At 41.8% G+C, this 14,542-nt stretch overlaps 1 protein-coding gene across 4 annotated transcripts in view; it reads left to right on the top strand.

Annotated features, from left to right (window-relative positions):
• The window catches only part of adamts17 (ADAM metallopeptidase with thrombospondin type 1 motif, 17), a 60,312-nt gene that overhangs the window by 28,924 nt on the left and 16,846 nt on the right, over positions 1 to 14,542 (top strand). For all 4 annotated transcript variants that reach the window (XM_076011536.1, XM_076011528.1, XM_076011542.1 and 1 more), the window contains exons 8-14: positions 2,064 to 2,169; positions 6,877 to 7,017; positions 7,959 to 8,109; positions 9,522 to 9,623; positions 9,773 to 9,918; positions 10,659 to 10,828; positions 12,602 to 12,729. In XM_076011536.1, the coding sequence (XP_075867651.1) occupies positions 2,064 to 2,169; positions 6,877 to 7,017; positions 7,959 to 8,109; positions 9,522 to 9,623; positions 9,773 to 9,918; positions 10,659 to 10,828; positions 12,602 to 12,729 (944 nt within the window). The remainder of the gene's footprint in view (positions 1 to 2,063; positions 2,170 to 6,876; positions 7,018 to 7,958; positions 8,110 to 9,521; positions 9,624 to 9,772; positions 9,919 to 10,658; positions 10,829 to 12,601; positions 12,730 to 14,542) is intronic.

Here is a 14,542-nt window from a genome sequence, read left to right as displayed (position 1 = left end):
TACCTTGGAAACCGTCTGTCCCTTCATTTCCACCAAGGGGACATTGGGGCAGTACGCAAAGATATAGTCATAATCAGGATTCAGCTAATGCATCTGCTTAGTCTAACAGCCATCACGTTTCTTTTGTCCCACCATACAGAGCTCATCATGAAGGTTCATTGACTTCATGCGTTCCTGAAGAAATACGGTGTTTGCCGTGTTGGCTGTCAAAACCTGATTTCTTGGCTCTCACATTCACTCTTGGTGTTTTTCCCCTTAATCTCAACTGGCTTTGATTGTCTTATCCTCCTCGGTGATTTCATTCACGGTTCTTTGGATTCAAATGAGCCTTCAGGGCCTTGATCCAGACACAGAGAGAAAGCAGGTGTGTGTGTGTGTGTGTGTGTGTGTGTGTGTGTGTGTGTGTGTGTGTGTGTGTGTGTGTGTGTGTGTGTGTGTGTGTGTGTGTGTGTGTGTGTGTGCGTGTGCGTGTGTGTGTGATAAAGAGAGAGGGAAAGATAACGTGAGCACGCCTTGTTGAAAATAGCGCTAGCAAACTTTCACTTTGCTCTCAGTATTTGATTTGTCTTTTGTCTCATTCCATTACTTTCTTTTAATAGATTAATATAATTACGTGATAGAACATTTTTGATAATATCTCTTTTATAAATTGCTAAAATTTTAATTTTAAATTATCCAAATTACTGATGAAACTTTAAATTATTATCTTGCATCAGTGATCTTACACACAATCCAGTACCTACGGATAGAACCGCTGTCCCTTGGATTATAGTACCACTGAAATTTCCCTTCAGGGTGCTCTGTTTTTTGCGTTCTCAAAATGTTTAATGGGCTGCGCTTATATTATGCTTCCCTCCACCTTCACTGTGCCCAATGAGTTTAACAGTTGCCTCCTATTCACCTACTCATGGACACACTCATACATCAATGAGTAGCTGCTCCCATGCAACTCCCTGCTAGGCCCTTTGGGACCCATCTTTACCAACTGAGCTGCTCTTCCAAACCTGGAACTGAGCCACAGCTGCCTGAAATATACAGATCACTTTGATTTATTTTTGGATTTTAAGTAAACACGTATATGGTGACAAATGAAATCTATTATCTTGATTATTGCCAAAATAATAGATGGTTATTGACCAAAGGCATGATCCTCCAATCAAAGGATGAGCCATCGCAGTTTTATATATATATATATATGTGAACCCTCTAATAAAACCCTCTAAAGTGTTACACTGGTTATATTATCACATGTAAAAATGCACAAACAAGATGACAAAAATAGCACGACAGATGTGGCAGCGAGATATGCATATCCGCGAAGCAGAGCGAGTCATTGTCTCTAAACGATTAATGGTCACATATTTTGCAAAAACTTCCTTCAGCAGTGTTTGCTTGAAATGGAATGGATTCATTCTGATATGGCAACTGACCGTCCTTTGCTTATTATTTGACCCCCCCCCCCCCACACACACACACACACACACACACACACGCACACAAATTTATATGTATATATATTTACATTGTATGGTAAGTGTGTGGCAGACATATGACGTACTAGCATCTGAGTGATAGACCTCAGAGGTTAGTGACAACAGCCCACAGCCAGGTGTTCCTTCCATTGCGTTCATTCCACCCTCTGAGATGGTCTTGAACCGTCTTGTTTTTCTCCCCTTCCAAATTATGTGTAAGGTCCAACAAAGTATGTGTTTAGCATGAAGCATTTTTTGGACAATGGAAGCCATACACTGAGAGCTAAGTATGTTGTTTCGTCCAGATCTGCAGAGTTTTGGGTAATCACTGCCACTGGAATCGGGGCCAAAAAATAATGACCTGAAAATTGCAGTCACGTGGTAACTTTCAGGTTGTAGTAGGTGAGCGACAGGATGGTCCAATCGCAAAAAGCTGGACAAAGAAATATATCCTAACCTATTGGCGTGGAGACACACAGTGCCTTAGTCAATAAATAAAATCTCTTCCATGCTGAGACAATTATCGTCACTTGTGACAAGACAATTGTAATCCATGCTGTCGAAAATCACTGTTATATTGCTGTGTTGCAGGTATTGCATATCTAGGTGGCGTCTGCAGTGCCAAAAGAAAATGTGTGTTAGCCGAGGACAATGGACTAAATTTGGCCTTCACCATTGCTCATGAGCTGGGACACAAGTAAGTTCAAAATATATATTTTGCGTCATTATGACACTGCTCTATTTCTGTGTCGCTGTTGTGAACTTGTAATAATACACCCTGCAGAAGAATAACTCTACACTATGAAAGGTTACTAGTAAGTTTATTGAAATGTCTTTTTTTCACTTTCAAAAAGGTGGACATCCAGAGTCTACCCTGTGATTTCAGTGATTTTGATTACATCAACTGCTGTTGCTGTGACTATTTTAAACAAGAGATGAAGGCAACAGATGATAGTTCTAAAGTCTAAAGTCTTTTTTTATGGTCGCATCCAGGTATAACAGGTTTCTAGGAAGCGTTGGGCCCCATGGCGTTAAAATAAATTTCCATTACACTTTACAATGTAAATTAGCAGCAACACTCAACACATTAGATCTCCTTCATGACAGTGTTAAACTTTTTCTGCGATATTTTAGTGGTTCTTTGATATTTTCTTTTTAAAATAGCGTTATTCAGACTTAACAGATTTCATAAGGATAATTGAAACCGAGCTTGATACCAAAAACCCAAGTTTTTGTTATCACTGGAACAATGACACAGCTTAATTCAGTGCATACCTGCACTAGGCCACTTTTGATATCAGCAGTGTGGGAAGATGGAAAGTTCACCATCCTTCGTCTCATTAGGAGCATGTCCCAATATTGTCCGGCACACATACAAGTGTCTACAAAGCCTTCTTCTCATTTTTTTGAGGAGCTTACATATTTTCCGTTGAATCTTTCTCTCATGGTAATTACTTAGACTGATCAAAAATAAATTTGAAATGTCATTTATATGTTTACCCAATGTCACATAAGATTAAAGTGAATCATCTTGTTTGCATGATTCTTAACTGTAGACAGATTGTTCCACGTCAGTGTTTATCTATAATACATTTTGTTTGTTACATTGTTATGAGTAAATGTGTCAGTCGCAAATCACAAGATGATCATTTTGCCAGTTAACACAAGGCTGGAACTAGACTTGGACATGCTGGGGTTAGACAGGCATCGGAATCATTGGCAAGATAAGATTGCTGATTAAAAATAATACATTTCACAATGCAGGTAAGGGTCAAAGGTCAAATGAATAAATCCAGTTAAATCGAAACTAAAAGCAAAAAAAACTGAAAAGACACAAGTGTTAAAAACAGCGCACAACGTTAGTGACACATTTACTCACACAGAGAAGAAGAGGATGCATGTCAAACTCCAAGGAAAGAGAAGTTAACAGAAGACAGGTGAAAGTAATCCAGGCTGGGCAGACAATCTGGCAGGGAGACAAGAAATGTGAAGGACGACATGGCAATGAGGGAAAGGAATTTGAGACGGAAATCAAACTAGACTCGGATTCACAGTTCGACAAAGTTGTCCTGTGTTTGACAAAGTGGTCCACCGTCCTTGTACCGACTTTTATAACATGTTTTGCACCATTTGATTTTACAATAGTTCATTATAAATTACTTAAACATACAGGTACAGTTAATTATATCAATGTAAAAAAGAAAAACACTCTATAAAAGTTTAAATGAATAAATCATTGGACCGGAAAATTACCCAGTTCTGGTTTTAAGTTTAGCTTAGTTAATTTCGAGTTGTTTAACTCCTTTCAAATAAAACAGTGTCTTTTACGTACTGGTAAATTCGTCTTACATCTGGTGTAAGTCGAAGCAGTTGTTTTTTATTAAAAAGCATGGCACACGAGGCAGTGAAGGCATTAAAAGGGACTGTGACATTCATGCGAGCCAAGCTCAGCTGATTACTCCTTTCACTCTGTGTGGCAGTAAAAGTGTGTCTATTACAGCTGGAAACATGCAGTCTGCGCATTAAGCCCTCGCTGACAGCACAGTTAAACAAAGCCCGCGCCAAATTCACCTAAGAGTCATGCCAAACTGTATGAACCCTTAGTTTCTCCTTTGTGAGTGTGCCAGCACCCTCAGGAGGAGTCACAGGTTTCATCTGGCTGTGCTGTTCCAGCTTTGGAGGCCAGAAAAGGTACAGAGCTGGCACGTACCGGGTCTTTCTGCTGCCCATGTATGTGCATGTTCTGGAAGCAGTGTTACACAAGCCACCAAATACACACACATACACGCACACGCGCGCACATGCAAGACTGCAGCCACTTATAACCACTGAAATACTAAGGTCCTCCTGAGGCATTGCTTTATTGTGAAAGTTATTTCACTGAATCACATCAGGTTAGGGTGAATTGTAGGACTCAAACAAGCAACAAAGGATGAAAAGGTTCAGCAACATGTGAAATTTGTCTTTGATTTATCTTTTAAAGTTACATTAATTAAAAGTTTTTTTTTAAGTATGACACAGTTTAAATGTGTAAGAAGGGCCCTATCAAGACCACATCCAAATTGAATACATTCATTTTGTGGTCTACTTCCAACTATAAACAAGGTTTGTTTGGTCAGAAACCCTCCGAGTTTGAGCTTTGTAGCCCTTACAAAACAAGCGTTTCTCTCACTGTCTTGGCTCTCTTCCCCCCCCCCCTCCCTACCTGCTCCATCTGTGGCTACGCCTTGAAGCAGCTCACTGCTTCCCCTTGTGATCGGCCAGCCGCTCACTGCTTGTGCTGATGATGGCTACCAGCGCTCATGCGGTGAAGCTTCACCCACTTTAAAAAAAAACAACAACAACTGCAGAGTCGTTACTATGCTAATCAGTGTGCAAGTTGTCATTTTTAATACTTTCCAGTCCTGTAATAATGTGCCATGTCATGAGTTTGTGACCCGCATTCAGCTGATCTGAATACGATCCTGTCGCGGTTCACAAATATATAAACAGGTGGTGTCTTTTTAAAAGAAAATAAGTTAAGTTACTTTTTTCACTCTGTCCATTTCTTCTTGACTGAATGTTTTCACTGGCTGCTGTAGTCCAGTAAAAATAACTGACAGGGTAAAGTCACAGTTATATGTACCAATGAAGGTCTTGGTCATCTGCTTCACAGCCTCCCTGCCATTGGTCACACATTAAAGAGAGAGCTCATTCAGAATTGAAATTTCACCCATTTACTGCTCAATCAATTGTTGATGGCTCTAGTGACATTCTTCAATCCAGGCAACTCTTCACAGGGATGAAGAAATCAACCAAGTGAATGTCTTTTCCTGCCAAGGACACCAGCGTCGAAGTAGAAGAAAATGGCAGTGACATTGTGTGCTTTAGAGACGGTGGCACTGAGGAAAAAACAGGAGGCAGAGCTGGAAAAAAGTAGAGCTTCTCTTTGGGAGCGATCAGGACAGATAATTCCAAAACCATGTAATCTAATTTGCCATAATCACATGAGGCATATAAACACTGCTCTATACCAGAAGGCCTTTTTGCCCTCTCACGTTCCGTTTTTGTGCACCAATGCAGGTAAATTTCTCCAAATACAATTTGCTATTGTCTTTTGTTGAGACGGTGGTTTTGGCTGCATACTTTTAAATTGTGCTGCGTTTGTGTTTTGGATTTCAGTCACGGGTGCAAAGTGTGAGCTTTGGGCTCACAACTGCCTCTGCTCAGCTGACAGAGTGGAGGGATCACTATCACTATGACTATGACGTGGCAATTGGGTGTTCAGTACAATTAACCTTTGCAATCAGTGTTACCAGGGAGATTGCATTGTATCAGCAAATCAACAAAAGCCACGTGATGTGGAGCGAGATTTTCATTGCCCGTTATTATATTGCCAGGGTTTAAAAGACTGAAACACAGTGCTACGGCTTGAGGGCCTGATACGGGTGAGGATAAGGGACAAAAGGCTTGCGATTGAAAAACTGTGTGCATTGTGCCTTGTATGCGATTAATGCGTAATAAAAAATAAAAAATACACACACATAGACTGAAACGCAATTACCTTATGATTTATGATTATTGTAAATTGTTGATGACTGTGTCTGGTTATATTCTCAGCTGCATGATGTATGCGTGTTTTATCCATCATATTGGACACTGTGTTAGGGTGTTTCTTTATGTGTCAGTTGCAATAAAAGGCAAGGTCTGGTCAGATCTTAATGGTTCCGTCTGAGCCCAATGGTTCTTGGACTCTGCAATAACTCTGAAGCAGGGGGAAGAGATCAGTTTCCTCTGCAGACACTTGAGGACAAGCACAAGAAATTATTTATTGCTTTACTCTCAGAGTCTTTGTCTTGTTAAAGAGGAAGAGAATACTCAATTTATACACTGTACATAAGTCACAACTGTGGGTGGAAAAACATAAATGGAGCAACCAAGCACGCTCAACTCCCACCACCCAAGAACATGCAAACTGCACCCCGAAGGATCCAGGCCTTGGAATCCAGCACCTTCTTGCTGTGATGTGATGGGACAAACCACTGCACCACCCTGGTGCTGTTGGTTAGATGTTTGACTCGAAGTGTCTGTCTGTATCTTTATATCAAAGAAGCTTTTCTGAGTCATGTTTCACAGCCATTTGGGAGGAGACATATCGCAAATACTTGCAGCTGTCAAAACATTGACTAAAGGTGATGCAGTGGACAATGTTGTTATATTAAACAACAGAAAGTTGAGAATTGAATAAAAACACAAGCCTTTGAATGGAAACTGCTCAGCGTACAGGAGGGTAATGCTGCAATTATCAGTCATTAACGAAATAAATGAGAATAAATATGAAAAATGACAGGGTTTATGGACATAACTTCTTATAATATATATTCTTATTATCATAACAGGTTGTCTATCTTTGTTTTCTTTCTAGCATGGGAATGAGCCATGATGATGACCATGCCACGTGTACTGGCCACTCCCACATTATGTCCGGTGAATGGGTCAAAGGAAGAAACCCCAGCGATCTGTCTTGGTCCTCCTGCAGCCGTGATGATCTGGAAAACTTCCTGAGGTGATCTCTATGTTCATTCTTTAGAGAGAGTGATCTAGAGGGTCATTCAGAGACAGGATTTACAAGGTGCTTTCCCCCTGTTTGTCAGCTGGGACGTGGAAAAGTATGCTCTGGACGTAGCATAATAAAATTCCTTATGCTAGACACATCCAAAGGGGCTTTTTCATGAAATTGTACTGTATTGTATTTGTGCATTCAGTTGTCCCTGTTGGCAATTTCTACAGCCTTGGATAATAACCCTTAATGTGGAACTTAAGGGTTGTGTATAACAGCTTTTTTTACCCTCAAGGAGGTGACATCGTGCTGGCACAGAATTCAAATCTGAGTTGGTGGCAACTTTCCCACAAAGTCTCATTGATTATTTTCCAAAGATTGGCTTTCCAGGACTGATGGGTGGGAAGGCCAAAATGATGAATTTCCTACAGGACGCACGCACGCACGCACGCACGCACGCACGCACGCACGCACGCACGCACGCACGCACGCACGCACGCACGCACACTGTAATAATGTGTCTGTATGTGTTTAAGTGGATTAGATAACATTTGTAGGCTTTTTTTAAAATCCTGAATATGGTGTGAAAGACAACATGAAGAGCTGAATCCAATAGAAATGTGAAAGAAATGCTTTGTTCCTGCTGCATTTGCCTTCATAATTAAGGTAGTGTGAGCTCCTGGCTGGGCATTTTACATGTTTGAGGTAAATCCTAGTACTTACAGACTAATCTGATATTGCTGTAGCCATAGAAAGCTATAGGAACTACAGAGAGTCAACACTCATACAATAGTCTCAGTTTTACCGACTCAATACTCAAATTTCTCCTCTCCTCCTGCTGCGCACGAGCGATACTTTTGTAGTACTCTTTGATTGAGATAAAAAAAAATGGTTTCTTGGGAAGCCCAGAGTGAAATTTGTGGTGATCGTGTTTACTTTTCAAACAGGTCAAAATCCAGTGCCTGCCTGCTTCATACAGACCCCAGGAGCCGCTACCAGATTCGGCTTCCCCCCAAACTCCCAGGCATGCATTACAGTGTGGATGAACAGTGCCAGATCCTGTTTGGAACCAATGCCACTTTCTGCAATGAAATGGAGGTGAAACACTTTTAAATGTTCTCCAATTGTGAAATGAGTTCTGCAATGCTCAGAAAAAGAAGAATCTAATTATAGATGCTTGATGTATAATCCCGGGGCACTGACAAGCTTTCATTTTAGGAGTTTTCTTCATATGGTGTTCGGACAGGTGGCGTTTGCTTTGATCTTTCTGATTCTGCAAACGTATAAATCTCAACTGACAGAAGAAGCAGAAAACATAAAAGTATCTCAAAAGAAATCTAAGGAAGCGCATTGCATTCACTGGATAAATATGAGATAAGGATCTCAAAATTACGAGATACAGTACAGTTTTTTGGGTCACTACCAAACCAGACTGGATGCATTTCAAATGGATGAATTTATATCCATGATGCATCCTGTGTTTATTCAACTGCTCCTACAAAAAAGAAAAAAGCGTCAACGAGCACGACTTGAAATGCCCGTGCAGTGTTGACACACTAATAGTTATACCATCTTCAGTTTTAAGAAATGCAAGTATTTCCCAGTATCTCAAACCAAGAAGGTAGTAATAGCAGATTAACTACGATAGCACCATTATTACCCACTGATTAGAAAGGATTTACACGTTTAGAAAGAGGACGTTTCCTCATTCTTTATTTGATGTCATAATTACGAGATCTTTTCTCATAATCACGAGATCCTGATCTCATAATTAAGCGATAAGGTGCCTATTTTTTTCAATAAATGCAATGCACTTCCGCAGAAATCAACTTCAAGTCAACAAGTTTTGCCACCTAAACCCTGCGAGTTAGCAAGTATGCTAACTTTCCAGCATCTAGCATCTAGCTAGCTAGCGCTTGTCTATAGTGCTAACGCACGCTTTTCTTCCCCTTCGTTTTTGCTGTAAAAATTCCAGAGATTCCAGGGGTATATCCTATGTGTGCAAAGCCTGATATTAAGTAGGTTGCCACTGTGTATATCCACCTGGTACTGACTTAATACATAACCTCTGCAATGGAAACTCGGATACTCTGAGCTTCAGGCCTGTTATTTGAATAGGAATCTTAGCTAGTAATATTCAGAGAGAGGTCTATCCTTATCCTGTGCTTGCAAAACCTGACATACCATAAAATCTCCAGTTAGCCTCACTACAAACAAAACAACACCTAACAGTGAAGCACAGGATCTTTCTTTCTCTCCCAATTTGTCAATTTTGTTGCCCCCTGCCTCACAAATCGATGCATGCCTTCCAAATTTAATCTAAGTGTTTCAATTGAGTCTTGTTGTGTTACATTAAAAACAGCATTCAAGCAGTCATTAAAGTTCCAGCGTGTAAACTTTTTAAGGAAGCCTGGTATTTAAGGTTAGGGTTAGTCTATCTATCTATCTATCTATCTATCTATCTATCTATCTATCTATCTATCTGACTGTACAGTATTTGTGTGTTTCAGCACCTCATGTGTGCCGGCCTCTGGTGTCTAATTGAGGGAGATTCGTCCTGCAAGACCAAGCTGGACCCTCCGCTGGATGGAACAGAGTGTGGAGCAGACAAGGCAGGACATTTCCACCCGACCCAACCACCGAGCACCAGCTCCGCACCCGCAGCACTCATCAGCCCAGATTTGTACAATGTGCTTGCGTAATTCTGTGTGTTTGTGTGTGTGTGTGTGTGTGTGTGTGTGTGTGTGTGTGTGTACATCAGTGGTGCAGGTCAGGTGAGTGTGTCAGTAAGACACCCATCCCTCAGCATGTGGACGGTGACTGGAGCCAATGGAGCCAGTGGAGCATGTGCAGCAGGACCTGCGGTACCGGAGTTCAGTTCAGGCAGAGGAAGTGTGACAACCCTCCGTACGTCAAACACCTTTCACGTTTTGCCTTCCTACAAAGCTTGTGTGTGAAAGAGATTTTAACAGTGTGGTGCACCCAAGAGTTGTGTGTCCTCGGACACAAATAGCTTGCGGCAACTTGGGTCTCTCGGTGCATTTTTATTTCTCCAGCTTCCAGAGATGGTTGGACAGATGTCCTTGAAACGCATACAAAGTGTGTACAAAGTTGACCAAAAATAGCAGTTTTCTAAAGCACCAAGTCTTCACGCTCCTGTCACCCTTAATGGAAGCCATATTGGACTGGCATTTTCCAAATCTGCAGCTTTTACAGTGCGGGGACGCTTTACTTCTAAGTTTAACATATTTACGACTGTTTAATTTGAGTGATTGCTCATTTGTACTATTAATGACCTGGGAAGAAATCCCACACTAAATTGTTTTGGTAAGTGGTTTCCTTTCACTCAGTCAGTGAGACATGATTTTACGCCACAGGCAATAGTGCGGTGTCAATGCAAGTAAGTTTGCACGTTGTGAGGAGAATTGTGGGTAAATGTGGGAGGAAGTGAATCAGTTTGTTGCTTGATAATAAATGCTTTCCCTTTTTACCACAACACCTCCTCCCCCACTCGTAAGGCCTTAATTGTGTTTTCAGATTTTTTCAAAAACCAAAAAAGAGCTGCACCAAATACAGCAAATATGGTAAAAAAAATGACTTTGGCCATTATATTAAACAAAAGGTCACATATGTGAACTGCCATGCAGGCCTGGCCCAGGCGGGAGACAATGTCAGAAGGCCAATGTGGAGCACAAGGCCTGCGATGGTCCTCCCTGTCCCAAGGGGGCGCCGAGCTTCAGAGACCTGCAGTGTTTGTCTCATGACCGACACTCCAGCAAGAAAAAGGGCAACATGCTGACTGCCGTCCTGAATGAAGGTGAGATGCACTCATACACACACCCTCTCAAGCGGGTATAGGTGTGTATTACGCCTGTATGTGCATCCACGGAGTCAGCGCTAATCTTTTATTTCAGTTTGCACATTTTCAAGAATTGCCCTGCTGTATTTCACACCCCTCGTAAAGGCTGTTAAGTCGGCAGGATGAAGTAGGAATGAGAGCAGGGATGAAAAATATATTGGAAATCACATCTGCACTGGCAGATGTGTTGCAATCGTACTGGTGTGATTCAAAACGTGTCCAATGTGAACAACAGATGTGTCTCGCCGCTGTTGTTTGTTGGGACACGAGTGAAACAGCACTAAATGTCATTACACGGTTAGTTCATGTTACATCAACTTACAGTGTAGACATATTAAAGGCTAAAATGAACTGTTAGAATTGCTTTAGGCACCTAGAAGTCAAGTCGAAAGACCTGCTTTCCTTTGGAGCAGGCAGAACATGAATCCCAGTGCCGGATTCTTTGATGTCTACTTTTTCTCCAACAAAAAGTGCTAATGTGTTTTCAAGGTTCTCCTATTCCAAAGACCCTGCCAAGTTCAAATGTTGTTTCCTCTCTGAGATTGTATCCCACGGCCAGGAGTGGATTGTGCCAAAACATTCACTTTCTAGTAATGTGGCTAAATTTGCATTTTTCACGTCATACTTTGGGGTGTAAGCAGCTGGAAGTAAATCCCTTTTTTTTTTTTCCAACCCCTGGACATGAATATAAGAATGAATAGACGACTGGACGAAGCGAGAGAGGAACTCAACAGTGAGATGGTGCTTGCACTAAAACAAAGTAAACTGTGTGCATGTGTAACAGATGTACTTTAGAGGAAAAGTGGGCGTGCCTCATAAAGAAATATTTACAGTTCAGTAGAACAGAAGTGAGGAAAGATTCCCAACTCTCTTCCCTTGTAAAAGAGACCAGTGAGAAATAGCATCAACTATTGTCATGTGGAGAGCTTCCCCATTTATAACTGCCATGGAAATGGAAGTTACAGTTTAATGGACTTGAGAGCTGGGTTTAATTTTGATCTGAAATGAAGGGCGACTGTTTGCGCGCGTGGTTGTGCCAAGGCTGCCCCCTCTTACATAATGCGGTCACAGATTGAATTTTTTTCAATCGCCCATTCTTATGAAGCACAGACGAAATTGATGAAATGTTTAACAGCTGCCAATTACAGGTTTGCCTCACCAGCAACAAATATATATGTATATGATGGGCAATGGACTTGTACAGCGCTTTCCAGCACTTTCACAGTTTCAGTTCAGTTCAGTTTATTTGTCTCATGTCCCAAAAAGCGCAATTGGGTTGCAGCTCATAGGACCCACAAATAAAAACATGAATATAAATATGAATATCATGAACTATAAAGAGAAAAAAAAAAAAAGTATTAAAAAAAATACTTCATGTACCTCAAAGCGCTTTACAATGGCCTCTCATTCACTCACGCACTCATACACCAATGGATGGCTGATGCCATGTATATATATGTCCAAAGTATAATCAAACTTGTGTGTTGTGAGTGTTCCTCTAATTCAACCATGGACTGTGGCTAAAGATCAGGTGATGATGTCACCCACTGGCTTGAGAATTTTGATGCCTAGACTTTGGTTTAACATTCAATCCCATGTCGAGTTTCTGCTTCGCTTTGAAACCGGATGATTCCATATTTGAAGGTGTGGGTGGTACTGAATGTTGGCAATGATTGGTACATTGACTGTGTATGTGTGTGTGTGTGTGTGTGTGTGCGCGTGCATTATCAGAGAAGCCCTGCGTGTTGTTCTGCAGTCCAGTGGGTCGGGACGTCCCGGTGCTGATGGCTGACAGAGTGATGGATGGAACGCCCTGTGGGCCATACGACGCGGACCTATGTGTTAACGGCAGGTGCCAGGTACTTCCCCACACACACACACACACACTTTCTCATCACATCTCCCCACAGTCTTGACTTGGCGGGTACGTCCAAAAGAAGTTTGGCTGTAGGTGTGAAAGGCTGTGAGTGAGGAGGAGCGAGAAAAGCCGCTCAGAACGTGATGATAATGATGATGGAAGACAGTGAAGATACAGAGAGGGGGAGGCGGTGGCGGAGGCGTGGGTAGTTTTCTTCTCCTGGCATGTCAGACTCAGGCGTGCTATGAAAACACTGGCTAGAAAGGTGGGGAGCGATAAAGGAACCAGGCGGGGGAAAATGAAGAGAAACTTCCAGCGAAGCTAGAAAAAGGCAGTCTGGCTGACAGAGAGCCCGCAACTCCTGACACATGCCCTTCAGCTTTAGCTATTTGTCTGTGTGCGTGCGTGCGTGCGTGCGTGCGTGCATTTTCTTGTAACTACAATGTTGTGAGGACTTACTCAAGTTTGTAACAGGGTTTTTTTTTTTGTACGTTTTTGGAAAGGGAGTAGATGTCGGCTGATTGTCACACAACTTTATCTTTAAACTTTAGGTTGAAGGCTGAGTTTAGAGGCACGACTGAGGTTAGGTTCAAGGTGGGTATGGACTATTAGGTTTACGATTAGGGGAGGACTTTGGGTTTGGCTGTACAAAAAAAAGGAAAAGGAATAGAGGTCGAAATTGGTCGACTCAGCTTTGCTTTATAAAATTGTGTACTTGCACACACACTCACATTATGTGTGGATCAGTGCTTGATTTCCTCTGGTCTTTGTGTGATTTTCTTTTTTATATCCTAAAACTTGTAAGCAATTACTGCCCCCTGCCTGCTGTTTGCTGTTTTTTTTTTCTTTTTTCTTCTAAGTAAACACACCCTCCTTTGTCCTTTACTATCTTTACTACTACTATGTTATATATATTTTATATGAAGGGTGGCAACTCTAGATCATGTAAAATACAACACTTTTTTGTTTAATATATATATTAGTTCTGATGCTTTGAGTGACAATCTGCAATGTAAATGTATGTGTCCAAACTTTTGACTGGTAGTGTATATATGTATGTTACAGTACGTATGTAAGTGTGTGTTTCGGGTGTTTTAGTTCTACCAGATGAGGCTAATAGCAGTGATGCTCTCCAGCTAGAACAGTGTATGAGTGAATCCAGACTGCAGACGTCTCGATGATGTGTCGGAGGGTGGAGTGCACTTCCATCTGACACTGCTCCAAACTCTTTGCCCAGCGACTGGAGGTCCACTAGGTGGTTTTTACGATGAGAACCAGTCGTCATCCTCGCTTATTTCTCAAAGTAAATCTCTGCTCCTTTAATTTCCTTTGTCATTGTGTGCTTGGCTTGGTTTGTTGGCCTCCCCCCTTGATCTCGTTATGTTGCCTGACTGTGTGGGGGGAAAAAGAGGGAAGAAATTGCTTGTTGTTATTCTGTGTGCAGACGGATTGAGTTGGCACACACTCGTTCTCCCAAAAGCTAGTGTGAGATGTCATGGTGTCAGCGAGTTCATCCTGATCAGTTGCAGCAGCCTGCAAAACACTCCAGTCTGCAAACTCGAAGCAGGCCTGCTCTCGCGTATGTGGTCCGTCTCTTCAGTCTCCGCTGCAGGCACAGCAGTGTCCAATTTCTGCCTGTGGGTTGGAGGAAGGTAGACTTTACAGTGAAAACAGAGCCCGAGCCTGCGCGGCAATATAGAGCCACAAGTGATAATTAATAGAGTGTGTTAAGTTGGTCAACAGTTTTGATAAATGGTCACATTTTATGGGAAGCTGTGCTTTCACCCTGTGAACTCCGTCTCCAACTTTGATAA

This window comes from Nelusetta ayraudi, unplaced genomic scaffold (assembly GCF_046127955.1).
Source record: "Nelusetta ayraudi isolate G7.1 ecotype Tasmania unplaced genomic scaffold, CSIRO-AGI_Nayr_v1 ptg000005l, whole genome shotgun sequence".
NCBI classification, from domain to species: Eukaryota; Metazoa; Chordata; class Actinopteri; order Tetraodontiformes; family Monacanthidae; genus Nelusetta; species Nelusetta ayraudi.
The sequence above is the reverse complement of the archived record's forward strand: the minus strand, read 5'-3'. Positions and strand labels throughout refer to the sequence as shown.